The sequence below is a fragment of the Tyto alba genome, unplaced genomic scaffold, assembly GCF_018691265.1.
Source record: "Tyto alba isolate M040663 unplaced genomic scaffold, T.alba_DEE_v4.0 Super-Scaffold_19, whole genome shotgun sequence".
NCBI classification, from domain to species: domain Eukaryota; kingdom Metazoa; phylum Chordata; class Aves; order Strigiformes; family Tytonidae; genus Tyto; species Tyto alba.
The window spans coordinates 12,375,201-12,391,884 of record NW_024881281.1 but is presented as its reverse complement, the minus strand read 5'-3'; the positions used below and the strand labels follow the sequence as shown (position 1 = coordinate 12,391,884).

At 41.4% G+C, this 16,684-nt stretch overlaps 1 protein-coding gene across 5 annotated transcripts in view; it reads right to left on the bottom strand.

Annotated features, from left to right (window-relative positions):
* Nucleotides 1-16,684, bottom strand: part of RFFL (ring finger and FYVE like domain containing E3 ubiquitin protein ligase) — a 30,695-nt gene that overhangs the window by 2,839 nt on the left and 11,172 nt on the right. For 3 of the 5 annotated variants that reach the window (XM_042791593.1, XM_042791591.1, XM_042791592.1), the window contains 3 exons: nucleotides 7,904-8,094; nucleotides 2,363-2,767; nucleotides 365-448 (listed from right to left, as the gene is read on the bottom strand). In XM_042791593.1, the coding sequence (XP_042647527.1) occupies nucleotides 365-448; nucleotides 2,363-2,767; nucleotides 7,904-8,089 (675 nt within the window). In that variant the 5' untranslated portion in view covers nucleotides 8,090-8,094. Of the gene's footprint in view, nucleotides 1-364; nucleotides 449-2,362; nucleotides 2,768-7,903; nucleotides 8,095-14,477; nucleotides 15,163-16,684 lie in introns of those variants that run through there. The other 2 variants (XM_032995593.2, XM_032995592.2) reach the window with 2 other exon arrangements.

Genomic DNA, 16,684 nt, shown 5'->3' with positions numbered 1-16,684 from the left:
GGAACAAAGATGGAATGATTCTTGCCCTCAACACAATTTAAATCAACTTTCAACCTGTGCACTAAGAGGAATACACGTTTGGATGCACACAGAACTTTGATTACTCTGTGAATTCCTCCATCTACTAGAAACACAAGTCCTAGGATGGAATTAAATAATTTCTAGCATAACAGTGCCCAAGTGACACCAGTTCTTTCCATACATGGAGAACAAGATGATGCCAAAGAAAGGGGTTGATTTGGTCTGCTGGTGGTCAGTCTCAATTACTCTTTAGCCACCCACCTCTGCAGTAATGATTCTGTGGTAGCAAATACAGCCTAGAAAACCTGCTATTCCTTGCCATCTAATTCCAGGACACACAAACCTGTGTCTCTTCCTCTGTTGGTGCTTCTGCTGCATTCTCAACTCCTGTCATACCGACTTGGCTTGGAGACACATAACCATTTGCCTAGAAGAGGAAATAGAGCTTTCACCAACAGGGTATATGTGTGTCAAGGGAAATAAGCTCGACAGTTCAGCATAACTGCAAACCATGCCCACTGGAAAGATGAACTGCAGCACAAGGTAAAAGCAAGACACACTTGCAGAAGGTATTCCCTGTGCAGCACTCATGAAAACAAATAAACTTTAATCAAGTAAAATTTTTTGAAACTGAAGTGCAGCATCTGACCCTTTAAAGCCTCACTTTATTTAAACCCTGACTGAGTTCTTGTACAGTAAGATCCCACATGATGTTCTTGTGAGGCTTGATCAGAAAGAGACCAAATTTATACATGTATGTATATATATGGAATTCTTCACTGAAGTGCTGCAGAGTGACATGCTGTGATATCACAGCTCTGATGCACACCAGCTATCAGTGCAAGGCTCTGTACGAGACTCCTCTGTAACACAGCTCAAAGCCTACAGGTCATCTTCACAGTAACCATACAGAGACACCTCCTCAGGTGGGTTCTGGCCTGGACAAATAGGAGATACTAACTGAAGGACCAGCAGCAACGGAGCTGGAGAATGAGAAGGGGCAGCTACTTTGAGCACTTAATAAAACGAAAGGAACTGCAGTGTAATTCTAGCTGAGTTGCCCTCAGCAGCTATCATTCCCCTCTGTTTTCCCTCATGACAAAGGAGATTGTAATGTTACCATCCTACTTATCTAAGTGGTGACTTGTTAATATTTACAGAGCAAAAGAATAGCAATAATGATGAAAGAATGTGAACTGTAGCAGGATGTCATGCAAGTAGAGACAAGAAGCTGAAATGTATCATGGGGCAGTAAGGGAAGGTAACAGAGATGAATTTCCTGGTAAAGAATGGCAATATCCAGAAAACCAGAGAATGAGAACGCCTTGTAATGATCTGTAAAAAATGTCCTCTCAGGAAACCTCTTCTTCTGTAGTAGCTGTATCTGCTAAGGAAGCAGAAGGTACATACACTTTCACAGCCCTGACCCACAGGGAACTAAATACACCTATTAACTTCATAATAGGACTAGGAGCAGATGTCAAACACTGAGTAAACATCCCATAGCAGACGGCAGAAAGAAAAACAAAGTCAATAAAAAATAATTAAGCTCAAATGCCCCTGACAAGGTTCATCAGAACTGCAGGTTCATCACAAACTAAAGACTTAACACACTCAGTTTTGTCTTGTATTGATCTGAGTGCAGAAGGCACCAAAACCCTCACCCATCTCGCAGTCATCTCTCATTAGTTTCAGTTCCAAAATTGATTTAAATGGTGTTTGCTGTCTTGCACATGAATTAAGTAACAATAATAACAACCATTTCATCTAACACCTACATACAATTGTCAGAAAGTTGTCAACATCAACACATAGGATTGATATGTGCATCAACACAGACATCAAGTACCAAAGGAACCAGTCACAGGAGTGTCTAGTGGCAATGGCAAGTGTGGATCAGAGCACTAAAGCAAGAACATCTTAAAATAGCGATGTTGTTCTCAGAGTGAATGTTCAATGTATTCAGCACTGCCCACCAAATTAAATTCCGCTGGTTTAGAAAGGGAATATCACATCAAAATTGGTGACAGCAAGTCACAGTTTTACACAGCAAGGCAGTGTAAAATCTCTCAGCTTACTTTCCTAATTATTCTGTAAGAAAGTGCAAGGTCCCCACTTTGAAATTAAAAACAAACCTGAGAAGAGCATGTATAAAATGCAATTGAAGTATTCCGTCATCTGTTCTAAACAGAAGCCCTCTTTGCTTTTTAAGCAGGCATCTTTAACGTAAAATTTTTTTGGCACATTATCTCCTTGGAAAACCTCATGCAACATCTTAGTAGATAATCCAAAAATACAGAGGAAGGAGTTTGCAAAAGATGCTTCTGGCTAGAGACTGTACCTGTTGATGTTCCTGAGCTAGTGAACTTGAGATGGGATCTGCAGACCCTGGAGACGCATCATGTGAGGTAGAAGATGCTATGCTGGTTGGTGGGAGAATCACAAAGTCTTGCTGTCCAGAGGCACTGGTATTAAATGGGTTTGTTCTTATCTGACCTTCCTGGGTAACTACAGGCTGCTGGCCAAGAATCAGAAATACCAGGTCCTCCTTTTCACGACACAGCTCTGTGGAAATCTCACGGAGTGCCAAATAGTCTCGCAGATCCTTCACCTTCATCTTTATCAACTCTTCTCGCTGAAAAGCTGTGGCTCGGAAACGCTGGCATAGATGGCAGAGAAGAGGACCACCTTCAGGCTGGTTTGAGCAGGACGTACAAAAATTCTTCTTACAGTCCAAGCAGATGTGCTGGTAAAAAGAAAGGAACAGCATCACACTGATCCAGCACGGCCTGTGACAGAGGCGCACAACGACTGCCGGCAGTGTTCCCCTACCATCCGGGAGCCAAAGTAAGTAGTAGCCACTGATAAAGTATAATCAACACCTTCTAATTTATGAAAACATGCCAAGTATGTTACTCATGTTCCTAGATGAGGAAAAGGATTGATCCCATGAGCAGATCACTAAATTCCTCGCAGGTCTTAGAAAAGCACTTTTACATTCCATTTACCCAGAATGAAATATTATATTCTTAGACAATTCCCTCGAGTGACAGGAGTTTTCTGCACCTTGTTCCAGACCTGTTCATCCAGTTTAAACAACAGATGAGATCAGGAGAGATCTGTGAGGCAGCAGACTTTCAAATAAATTACAGCTAGTTGTGCCTTGCTCTGTGCATTAAGAAAACTCTAGCATTGGAGGGTACTACTTAAAAACATTTCTCTATTTCACAGATTTAATACTTGCTATGAGTAACCTCCCTCTCCCCCCTTTGTTTTATTTTCTCCCCTTTGCTGCAATCACTAAAGGAATCAATCCTTTTTTCACCATAAGAGGAAAAGGAAACAGCAAGGTTTACAGTGTCTGACAGACACCAAAGAATTCAACATTTATTTATGCAACAAAAAAAGCCAGCTTATTTTGAAAATAATATGCACACTGTGTGCCAGGTAGGTGCTAGACAGAAACTGTTAAAGTTTTGGAAGTATCAGGCCCCAAATGTTCAAAAATTTTACAGATTAAATTCCGCTCTTTAATGTTTATATTTTATACTGCTCTGATCTCCTCACTCAGGGCTTGATTTTCAGAATTTCCAAGTACTCACAGTCCATGTTGACTTCTGCAGAAACTTGCCTGTTCAACACTTTGGAAAGTCAAATTCTACATTTTCCAATAGGAACAGCAGCAAAACAACCACATTTATGTGCCCTTTAAAAAGTCCCAAGGGAAGAAAGAAATGGCTTCAGTGCTGGTTAAAAAAGCTAATTCACAGCCTCAGAGAAGACAAGCATCTCTATGAAATCCTGATATCCTGACCCTTCAGAGCTATGCAAGGAAAAATAGACATGCAGAGTTGGAGAAGCAACAAATACAAACTCGGAGACAAAAAAAGTGTTTCATGAATTGCTTCTAGTGATTAAAGAACATTTTTAACCTCACAGTTCAAAGAAAGCAGATGTTCCCATGTTTTAAAAAGTGTGAATACACTACTTGCTTACAAAAGCTCCTTGTGATCCCCTTTACAGCCTGGCAGCCCCCCTTGTCCCGCATACCCCCTTACAATTATAACCTACAGGCTTCTCATTTAGACCCTGTAATAGTCTTATAGTGACAGTTAGTGGAAAGAATCCCTATTTCCTGCCTAAGCATTTTAAGACATTAAAATTTCGACCACAGAGAGACTCTGGTCATGCAAACTTGCAACCTCATCTCAAAACTGCTCTTTGGGGATCTGCCAAGTAAAAGTGACTTTCATCAATCACAAAGCAAGACAGGAAGGGCAGTTTCCACATACCATCCAGTTTTGAGAAGTCTTCTTTACCTTGGTCATCATAAAACATCAGTAGGTAACTGACTTTTTTTGACCCCACGACTGAAGGAGCAATCCAGTGTCTCAGGACAGGAACTACTGGTTGTACATGTGTCTAGAGCAGGGGAACAAACACTCCGCAAAGGCAGAGTAATGGAAAATAGCCCCGTTCACCACACTTTCCATCTCTCCATCATCCATCTCTGACAGGGGAGCAATCAGAAGAACCGTGGGGGGAAAAAAATCCCAAAACCCAAACAGTCCTGCTTTACTCTGGCAGGGGGAAGCCTCCCCTGTGCTCTGCAGACTGCCAAACTGCCTCCAAAAGTAATCACTGTATGGCCAAGGGCCTTCCAGCCAGAAAACACCTACTTGAGCACTTACATGCTTAGGTGTCACGTAAGCAAGCAGAATACAAGGGCTGCATGATCCAACAGGTTTTTTGCAAGCAATTAACAGTAATAACACAAGTCTGCCTTAGTTATCAAATGATACGTTTGAGAAGTCAAAATAAAACCAGCCATGTCTCTGGTTTATCAGTTCACCCCTAGGACTCATCTTCAGAGAAAAAAATTCCCCAAGCTGTATCTGAGCAGCAAGTATTTAAACATGCACAGAAGCTGTCTGACGCATCTCCGTATTAAGCAGCTTTTATAGCTTCAATATATTTGTTGAACTCTGACTGAAAGGGCAATGACTGAAGACACCGGTCTCTTCAGAACGATTGGTTTCAAATGTTGTAAATTAAAACCCGTTACTAAAAGGTCAGACCACTTCTGAATGATGCTTACTAATTGGTAGCACAATCACAGGATGGTCAAACAGAAGTGAAATCCTTTAAATCAGAAGTCTGTCCAGAATGGAAGCTGTTCCCGGTTGTTTGCTCTAACAGCTAGTCTCCCCGAGATACCAGGATGGGGCTTTGATACACTTGGCTCTCCTCTGAATGCAGGACAACATGAAGAACTGCCAACATTCAAGCTTTCACTACAGCTACTGTTGTTCAGGGTTTTGTTGTTTGGGGTTTTTGTTTTGTTTTGTTTTTTTATCTTACACTCTATCTTGCCAGGAGATTTTTCTGTAAGTATGCAAAGAAAAGCATCTTCCTGCAAATGTCAGCCAATTTAAAGCACTCAAATCAGAAAATGGGGGAGGAAGGAATAACAATCTGACATATCCACCAAGAATGCCTGCCACAGCTTTCTATCAGCAGAGAGGGAAATGAAAAATACTCGTTTTAAATTTAAAAGATTTTGTGGTATCAGTTTGCTGCAGAAAACCAAGATCAAAAAATCATCTAAGAGAATGAAAACATAAAATACCTCTGAGATTTTTTGCTACCATGATTAAATTTTACACCCTTTAAAGATGTTCCAACAGTTACTTAAAAGCATCTTATAAGTAAATGTTCCATCTAAATGTCCCTTACCCTAATCCTTTTAGTAGCTGCCATGTTAGATGAAAATCAAGATACCATCATTCTGCTTTTGGGTTTTTTTGTTTGTTTGTTGGGCTTGGGTTTTTTTTAAAGCAATCTAGATGATCCTTATGTTCACCCACATGGAAGGAATTAATTTTTATCCATTGTATTTCAGTATAAACATTAACTGGAGACTAGAGTTCAAAGGTACTGCCTCTCCTGGGCAAGAATGCATAATTTTGCATGCTCTCATTGCAGCAAAGTGAGATTTCACACACTTCTCGGTCCATATCACGAGAGTTAGAGAATTAACGTGGCTTACAAACATGTCAGTGTTTTGTAAGTTATGTATTCAGCTCTCTTCTGCAGAACAAGGACTGGTGGATGACCTCTAACAGACCTTCCTGCAGCTGTGTAAGCCGTGTAAGCCTTGCCACCAGTACCCACCAAGCTCAAGTCAGCCCCAGAGATTACTGCTCAGCAGTTGTGGCAGAAGGATGTGGAAGGAAAGTTTAGGAGCCCCCTCCACAATACAGAATATAAACCTCAAACCCACTGTCATTGATGGTCTGCACTGACTGGGAGCAGTGGAGACAAGCACACATTGTACTCTGCTGCCACAGTTACAACTCACCACCAACTCCAGGAGAAAAACGGGGAAATCTGCTGAGGGCAGAAACATCTTCAACTGCTTCAGCAGATCCTCTACAATTTGCACACCTGAGCTTTACCTAGCCCAAACCAGTCAGTAGGCTTTCACATATCTGGAGCAGTCCTGATGACTCTTATCCAAGAGACAACTTTAAAGGCAGCTTATATGAGAACTTATGTTTTAGAAGATACCAGGAAAATTGGGACCATGGTTCTAGTACTGCTACTGTATAATCCATACTTAACTGCATGAATTGTTTTCATTTCAAAAACAGAATCATCTACATCCACTAATTGCTACTATGCAGAAGAGTAAGCACTGGACTCAGAAGAATTCCTTCCACAATTGTTTGTGAAGATACATCACGTTAATGAGGACAATATTAATGACACCACTATGTGGAGTCATGGGCAGTGTCTGCACCATTCCCACCTGACTTGGAATTGGCCTACTGTCAGAAAAAGTCTAAGCATACATACGTACCCAAAATATATTAACACATACACCCAACCCCAAAATATATTACCAAAATTTAAATTTGTAGTGATTTCTGGAGCAGTAACACTTCTCAGTGCAAAAATGGATAAACATTCCTGTCGTTTTGTGAGTAGAAAGCAACAGCTCTGCCAAGACTTACCATTCTCATATGTACCAGCGTGCATGAAGAAAAAGGTGCAAGAAAGCCCAATTTATTAATTTCCCCATCTAATCTAAAAAGGCTGTGGCCAAACTCACTGTAATTTTTAAGTCTTCACATTATTAAATTCAGTAACATGCTATATATAAACCACTTCTTAAGCTACAGAGTTTGGACTGAACAACTTTCCTTACTAAACATTTTTCAAGTACCATTATAAGAACCACCACGCCCAAATACCGTCCCAGACAGGGCCTGCTGTCTAATTAAAAATCTTGTGGCAACAATATATATCTATATACTCACAAATAAAGTTTACAAAGAAGATGGAATGGATTTGGTCTTTTTTTCTGTTTGCTTTTATTTTTGGTCAATTTTGCATCAAGCTTCAGCATCAACACACATCCTCAAGCTTCCATGTCTTTTTAGTTTGAACAAAAATAGTTTGGAAAAGAGATACAAAGAGATATATAGATCTTCCTTCACTGAAAGCACAAGCAGATTACTAAACTTCCCGTCACAATTTATTTATTTTTTAAAGGGCATGTTTTTAAATAACAAATTAAAAACCTCATGCTTAACTTAATGCTCCTTTAAATGACTAGAAGCACTTTGGCTTTCTTTCACTGCCTGGGAAAGCCAAGTCGACTGAAGGTTAACCACTGCATTTCTAGTCATCCTTAACTGTGTCTGCTAATTGTGAAAGAATGACTAAAGACTCCGAAGCAATGGCAAGCTGTCTTTTCCCATATGGTATGTCCTCAAACCAGAGGCCTCTAACGTGCACCCATTTCTCTGCAAACTGGCTATTTGTAATTAAATGGAAGTCAGATGACGTACTGCCAGAGAAGATGTTTGTGACTCACCTTCCTAGAGGAGCTGTCAAAGTGCACCCCACAGGCTTTGCAGCTCTGTTCGGAGGCAGTGGGAGATGGGAAGGAGCTGTACCCGGGGTTGGAATAGGCTTGGGCTCTGGCTCCCTGCTGCGGCTGCGGCTGCATCTCTTCAGGTGAGCCATCCAGACAAAACCAGTTACAACAGCTTGCCCACATAGTAACTGAAAGTGGAGAAAACACACATTGGAAATGACATGGGAAACAATCTGCCAGCTAAAGTGAGCACAAAGCATAAAATGCATATTTAAATTTCCCACCTTCAATTCGTTTTTGACAGTGTGTTTGTAAGTTTTGATCTTCTAATTTACAAGCACATGCAAAAACCACACACCCAGTCCAGCATGGTACACGTTTGGTGAGAAAGGACAAATACAGTTCAGAGCAGTTATTACTGGAATTTCTTAGAGTTAAGAAATTACAGTGAAGATAAGAGAAAATTTATGTTTCAGTTGGCTGTATGAGACTCTATGACCAAGTCTGCTGTAACAGGCTGTCTCTATTGCACGTAAGCCATAATACACTGACTGTTTTTTGTGCATCGGGAAAAACAAACATAAGCTCAAATTGTCTCATACATTATTTACATAAAATCAGCAGCAAGACCATAGATGGCTTAAATCCCCCTACAGATTTACAGCTACAAATCTAAAAAGAGACAAGGACAGCAGAGCCACTGATTTAACAGTTCTCAACTGAATTTGCAGCATTACAAGGCTAAATCATCACATAGCAAGTAAATGTCAGAAATGTAAGAAAAATCAAATACTAGCTTCTGGTAACTTACTTGGGAAAACAACTGCATCTGAGACACATAATCATTTGTTGGTTTGGGGATTATTTTTTTTTTTTGAAAGTCAAATAATGAGAGAGAGATCTACACACACACACACTTACCTAAATTCCTAACAGTCCAGTGCAAAATGCACAGATTTGGAGTCTTCTAAGACCACCCATACAGCAGTACTCCAGAAATACTCCACTATAAACTTGCTTTTGGGAGTTTACAAAGAAATCTGAATTCATCTGGGCATTCAGTTTCTAGAGCATACACCATGTGTCATCACTTACTGGTAAACAGAATACAAATTGCCTCCTCTGCATTTCTGCATTCACACTGTAGTTCCTGGACTATGTTTCTTTTATGTCTTAAAAAGCAGGTCCATCACTAACAGCGTTCAGCAACTGCTCAATTTTATAAACCTCTGGAAATTAAACATCTCCCAGCTATACAGCCAACTCATTTCTTTTGCCTCAGTAAGTACTGCCACTGTAAAACTCCAGATTCCCAAGGGAAGTGGGCTGGTGTGACTCCTAAAGGTTATCTGGTATAATATATACCAACATACTGTTCTGTTGATTTTTTTTTTTTTTTTTTTTTTTTTAGCTCTGTTAAGTCATTTCAGTTGATGTGCTTGAATTGGGAAGCTTCTGTAGTTTGGTGCTGTTCCAGTATCTGTAGCTTTAGTGGCATCTTTAATCTTTTCAAAATCTAGCTGAATTTGGCTCGTCAAAGTTACTGCTGTCGCTGCACTGGACATTCGCCTTTCAAAATCCACAATGGTGAGCTTACCAACAAACTCTACCCTGCAGGCTCAGCAGATTTTAATGTTTAAGTAAAAATCTACAGATTCATGAGATGATAAACAATTCTCAGTGTAACTGATGTGCACAATGCTGATCGTAACAAATACATGGAGAGAAGTGTTCCAGGAACAGCAATAACGTATCATCCCTGTGTATTAGCTCTCCACTCCAATCAAAACACATACTTTAGATATCATACATAAAAGAAACAATTGCTCTTTTTCTTTCTGCACATTAATTTTCAAGCTATTGGTCCCACACAGAAGTTAACATATCCTTTGTACTGCAAAATTACTGAATTTCTATTTTAAACTATGCTGTTTGGAGGTTTAATTTGTTCCCAGGAATTGCAAATCTAAACAACATGAAAGCTGCACAGTCAAACAAGTATTCACAACCTCCACAGCAGTGAAAAACTGCATCCATAGTTAAATTCCCTTCCTGTTTCAAGGACCCCTGCAAACTGAAGGCTGAAGGCCACCCACGATAACAGAATACACAAATGCTACTGCCTGACCCCAAAAGTTTGTTTTCCTAAAAAAAGACAGCCCACTAATTCACTCTGGAACATTGCAACATGTCAAACATTGAAAAGAAAAACACAAAGAAGTGCATAAACCAGGATAAAATAAAGCAGACCTCAGCATTCAGCTGGAGTAGTAGTTTTGTGTAAATGCCAGGAAATGAGAAGGTTAACAAAAGGCTTGGATGTTGCTTTAGAAGAACCTTAATCCTGCTCAACTAAAAAAGCACGGAAGGGAAACATCCATAAACAAACAACTAATAACAAGGACCCTCCTCTGATTTGTATGTTTTTTCCAAAGGTATCTCTCATCTTTAAGAGGAAGGAGCACATGGAAACATGACAGCCATTCCTACAACACAGGCACACTACTTCAGCCTGTACCAGCGTATGTCAGGTTTTAATTATTTAAGGACCACTATGTACAGCTCTAAGTTTAAGTTAGGGCTTGTCCACATGCAGCATCTACATTGACAAATATCCTTCACTGAAAACCGCTCTGTGCTGATGGCTGACAGTCACCCAGAAACGGACAGCTCTCACTTCACTCGCAGCATTTCAGGAGGCTGGTGGGCTCCTGCAGAGCAGGTGCTTTGCACTGCGAGCGGGCATCCCACGCTGCTTTTGGGCCACAGGCAGCTCTTGTGCCAAGCGGGATTCACCTCCAGGCACACCAAGAGACACCTGCCAGTCCGCGAGCATCATCTCCCAACACGGCATGCAGGTCGGGGGCAGCGTGGTGGCAATGCCACAGCCCGCTCCAGCGCAGCTCAGGCTGCCCCAAGTGCAAGGAAAGGAGCTCACGGATGTTTCCACCTCTGTCCACACATGGCCACTGTGCTCTGCACCTCAGTCAACATCGCCCCAACTAATTTTGTAGGTATCTGTCACCATTTCCAAATTCACAGGAGACCATAATGGCTGAAAAGCAAGGATTACACTTTTGATTCCCGGAACATGCTGGGGATGCTACGTGGGAACTTAAAAATGCTGCCACCAGTTAGACAAAGCTTTGCTAACTGGCAGCTATACTACCAAGCAGATACGACTGAGCCTTAAGATGCTAAAATGTCTGTGTATCTGCCCATAGCTGCTCTAAGACAACAACAAGAAATGCAGGTGAGATTCAGCAGCTCCTTCAAGAGCGATTTTTCCTTTGTTCTGTACAGGATCACTTTTAGACCGGAGGACACAACCATTGCCAGTGGGAGAGGACTGGTAGTCGCAAGCGGCAATTCCCTAGACACCTCTACAGTGCTTGCTACAGCCTAATTATTCCCTTATTTATTTTGTAACACATTCAGAGGTATGTTGTCAGCACCATCCAGAAACTGATAATTCCCATAAGCAATGCTTTGACAGATGGGTTGCTGTTACACGTGGCAGAGTTTGAACATCATAACTAGCAAGCACTGCCCTGTGTAACTCCTGTCAGTCCTCTGCAGATGAATGGCTGTTCTGCATGCAAGGAGCTCCACAATTATGCTGAAGTGACAAATAAATGCCCAGCCAAAAAAGTTTACCAGACGAAAGATCTACTTCTTTGTTGTGCTCCAGGGCTTGGTAAATACTTACAGTAAACTGACTGATATTAACATGTTGGTTTGGAAAAGTTAATGACACCACAGATCTCAGGAATTCTCAAGCAACTTCTTGAATAAAGGAGGGTGACTTACTGGCATGACTAACGTTACAGGCATTACTGATACCAGCAGCCTGTATTATTCTTGGACATGATGCTCATACTGGCCAATGGGAGCCACAGAAAATAACTGTTTTAACCATGCAGCTGAGCATGTTTTTGGGGAACTGAAAGCTATATGGCAGGCACTCAACAGATGACTTCTGGCAGCCAAGAAGTACCTGCCCTAAATCGTAACTGCTTGTTGTGCTTGGTGCACCTGCAAGAGCAAAGGGAGAAGGAGCTTCACTGAGGGTGGAGATGCAAGATCAAACAGTCTACCCTGGACCTGTAAACACATCCACCCACATGGCAGTGATCATGCTGAGCTTGTTTTTGGGAAGGGGGATTGTTTTATCTTCTTTCTTGAGTCTCTTTAAGGAAAAGCCAGAAGAAATCCAATAAATATTGGACAAGGCAGGGAGTTGCTTGCCGTGGTCTGAGGGCAAAGCAGTGCTAGCACTCTATCATGCTCTGCTGGATTGCGGTTTTTTTTTTTTTTTTTTTTTTTCAGTATGAAGCTGTGAATGCTATGACTCTCTTCACTGATTTTAAACAGAAGAGTGAAATTCATTTCACCACCTGTCCATTAACATGTTCTATACATCACCATGAGTTCTGTATAAATTTGCAAGCATAATTTAATTCCGGAAGAACTACCAGTGATGTCAAAGTTTTCCTCCCATACACTGTTGAAGATAGTATTCAAAATGCAAGCCTGGAGTTTTATACTTTCCATCTTCATTAAAAAAAAAAGCATTTGAACTTAGGTTGTCACTATATATGCAATATTAATGCCATAACCTTGCTGGCTGGAGTATCAGAGATCACTGCCTACATACAGGATTTATTACACATGCTTTGTGTATTTCTAAGGGTAGGCTTTGGCTCTATAGGAAAACTGTGATTTATGTTTGAATATAAAATTTCCCTTTATTTTTCCTAGGAATGTGAACAATAAGGGACTAGAACCGGCGAAAGGAACATCTCTCAGAATGACTGAGCTTTCAGCTGTGTGCAATAAAGCTCTCAATGACTGTGTTTGGCTTCTTGTGACTGCTCAGGAATTTAGGGGCTGGAATTCAATAGCACCAATGAGATACTTGAGTTAAGGGACCAAAAGGAACTGAGCTCCCATGTGAGGAGAAGCGTCAGCAACAAGTACTCCTCTTCCTCCTCCTGAGAGGCCTTCAGCCACTGGAACAGCAGAGCTGATGACCCTTGAGGCTACTGCAAATGGAGAAGGGTGCCCAAAGGGAGATGCAAGAGAAATAGCAGCTTTGTTAGGGCATGTTTTCCTACAATAATGTTTGGTCATTAGTTCTGTCAGCTGCCCTCACACCTCCTGAGTTTGAGTCTGCTCACCACAATGAGCTGCTTTGCTATTAGCTCCCTGAACCATCAAGCTCCTCTTCCAATCTCATTTATCCAGAGGCCATCCTCCTTAACTACTTCCTCACTACATTTCAGAACCTCCCCCTGTGATCCCAAACTGTCGTCTTCTGCTTCTCAGCAGTTTCCATTAGATTAATGCGGAGTGTCTCAATCTTCTCACTCTTTCCTACACACCAGAGAACTGCCAAACTGCCGAATCCAGTAAGGTCTGTGTGCTTCACATATAGGTGCTATACAACAATGCATATCCAACCTGCCATCCATTGTGTGGCCTCCACAACGTCAAAACCACATTCATTGGTAAGATACCTTTCAAGGCAACACATCAAGACCGGGAATAATTCTATTCACAAAAGCAGTACTTTCTGCCATTTCTAGTAGCTTGAAAATCACCGAAATCTATTCAGAAAACCAGAACAGGGCAGTGTGGCTTTAAAATACTGATGTCTTGCTAAAGTACATTTAAAATTATTATTTTTGCATTATTATTCCATGTTGTATCCCCTGCAAAATTCAACAGATCTCACTTTCATGAATGCTGCTTTGCAATGATTTAAGTATTTAATGAATTAACCATCTTGGTTCCTCATTAATAGCATTATACAGTTGCTCATTGTTATAATTTACCTTTTTTTTTTTTTTTTTTTAGTAAACCTGCACTGATAAGAAATGCCTTGCTAAACTTAACTTCATTAATGACCTACCACTTAGAAACTGAATTCACAGTTTGCTTAGTCAAAAATAAGTATTTACTTGGTAGCAGGGCTATCAAATAATCTGCTCAAATGACATTTATGCATGAAGTATTATTTTTATCAGCCTGTGTCACAGGCACACAGACCTGAATTATGATAAATGGGTGCAACCATATGTTGGGACAGGTGGAAAAGTCAGCAAATTAGCCATTCACAGGAGGCATAAGGGAAGGAGGCGGGTTGCCAGTCTGAGCATGACATTTGCAGAGATGGTGTCTTAACCAGTACAAAACGCGAGAAAATGAAGAGTGGGGACCAGCCCTGGCTATCTTTCACAAAGCACGTAAACCTAATTTGCTATCTAAAACAGCTGGATTGAACACGTAAGATTTTTACCTAGGGATAGAAAAAAACGTGTTTATGAGTAAAGGTACTAGTTCACATGTGCCCAAGGTGACAGCATACACATCTTGAAAGATTAAGTAAATAAATATTAGCACTGTATCACAGCCAGAAACGTGTGTTCAGGGGAAGACAGACTGAAATTTTTCAGATGGAGGAGACATGTTTCTATTTTGTTCTGTTCCTTCAAACTGTCTGGAGACTTTTTGTATCTCTAATCATCTAAGTATGCAATACGAACAATATTTACAAAGACAGACGTACAATTGCTCACCGGTCTGATCAGCAACTTCGATGTCAGCCTAAAATTTTTCAGGTGAGAAACTGGCCAGCTATGAAGGCAGAGGACGGAGCGTTCAGGTCAACCTGCACCAAGCATAGTCAGAACCGGGTGTCCAGGTTAGTGTCTGTGGCGTCTTGGTCAGGCTTCTGTGCATCCAAGAGAGCCTACGCTGCCAGGCACAGGGGGGCTAGCAGTTGCACTGGCACCGTGCCTGCATCCTCGGGTCGGCTGGCTGCTTTCGACGGACAGAGCAGGCTGACACTGGCACCCCATGCCCGTGCGCTGTCTAGACCTTCCCCTTCAGAGGGGGCCAGCGCACGGCCGGTAGTTCAGCCTGTGCCTTCTGGGAATCCATCTTCAAACCCTCTTTAATACAGCACCACACAGTTGCACCTGTGCTCCTCCACCTCGGAGATGCCTTCAAAGCCTCGACGTGTGGGTGCCAGGCATCTCGGAAGGCAGGAGATGCAGCACATCCCAGCGCCTCCGGGAGCCGGATCACGGAGCGTGGCACACAACCGGATTCAGCAGCGTGTGCGCTCACTAGGTGCACGGCTTCTCGGAGCGCGCGAGCCCGAAGGAAGAGAATCTGGCTGCACACCAGCATTTTAATCAAGGAAGTGACATCCATTTACCACAGAGCAGAAAGTAAACAGCACGGCCCGTTGGGGCAGGGTGCAAAGCAGTGCAGGGAAAAGCTGGACCTGGGCCACAGCAGTTCAGCACAGAGACAGCCACACACAACTTCACTGAAATGCTATCGCCTTGAATTACTGCTGATTCTGAGAGAAGCACCAAAAGTAACTTCCTAGTTATATGGCACAGAGGAAACCATCACGCAGACAAAGATCCTTTTATACTGCTGTAACCTGGTTTACTATTGGAGTAAATAAATTGCAAGGTAAGCCCTTAGAAGATTTGCTTAAATGAGAGGAAAATGAAGGATTAGAGTTCTCAAATACATGAAAAAAACACAGTGGGTATTCTACAAACATTTTGCAGCTTATCGGTGTTTATCAGTGTGCTCTCCTAAAAGTAACTTGCAAGCTTACTCTCAGCAACACTTGCTGATGTTGTTTGGTAGAAGATCAACAGATCTTCAGTGAAAGCACCTTTGCCCATAAGCAAACCCCACCAATACTGTTACAAGCACAAAGGATCTAATCTTCAAGCACCTCTACAAAACTAGAGCACTTCATTTTTCATTTTAAAATTGAGAAAATGAGTTCAGAAGCTGTGTGATTTATAGAGCACTACACGGGAAGCTAATTCCAAAGGCAGAAACGCACCCCTCACTTTGACTCCAGCCTGCACCTGAATTGCAAACTCAACACTCAGCCAATTTCTCCTCTGTAGCACAAGTAAAACCAAAGGATTCTTCCCAATTTTAACATGAGAATCTTGGAATCCTGTTTTGTTTTAAAAGGCACTGGGTACCTGGGGTATGTATTATTTCAATATAAACTGTTTATTTTGACCCAAAATTGCATTTTATATATTGAAAAATATTGAGATAAAAGGTTCTTCTTGCTGTTAAACGTAATTAGGTCTCTAGGCATCTGCTAAGATGGAAGTTCAACAAGAGACTTTTTCCTTTGCAAGTCAGTGACACTCTTCCAGAAAGTTAACACAAAACAAAATGTGATTAATGAAATCACGTGACTAGTTTTAGAAAATTATTTATCTTACCCAGTCTATCTTAATACCTTAGTCCCATACATTTTCCCAAGTAATGTGCTGTGACCTCAGACAGACTATCTCCCTTCCCCTCTGCTGCTATGCTGAAAAACAATTAAAAAAATCTGGTGCACTCTTGCACTCTCACACTAGTATGGTACTCATCAGCAAGACAAAATTAAGTTAGCTGTACTACATAGCATGAACCAAGTCAGAAAGAGAGGAAAGAAAACTCTGGAGAAGTAAGATTTCAGACTACTCAGTTTTATTACCATTCCCACCCTCCCAGCATCCTGCTTGGCTGTACGTGTGTGTCTATTCTTTGTCCCACACACAAAAGTGGCAGTGAAAAGTGGAAGCTCTCTGTCAAAACTTTAGTCTGGGATTCCTGGACTGCTCATTGCTATCATGCACCCTTTCAATCAGTCCTTTTCATTTGGGGAAAAAGGTTAATGCTGGCTTGCACTCTGAATTTTTTCTCAGTTCATTCACATCATCACAAGTCTTCCTT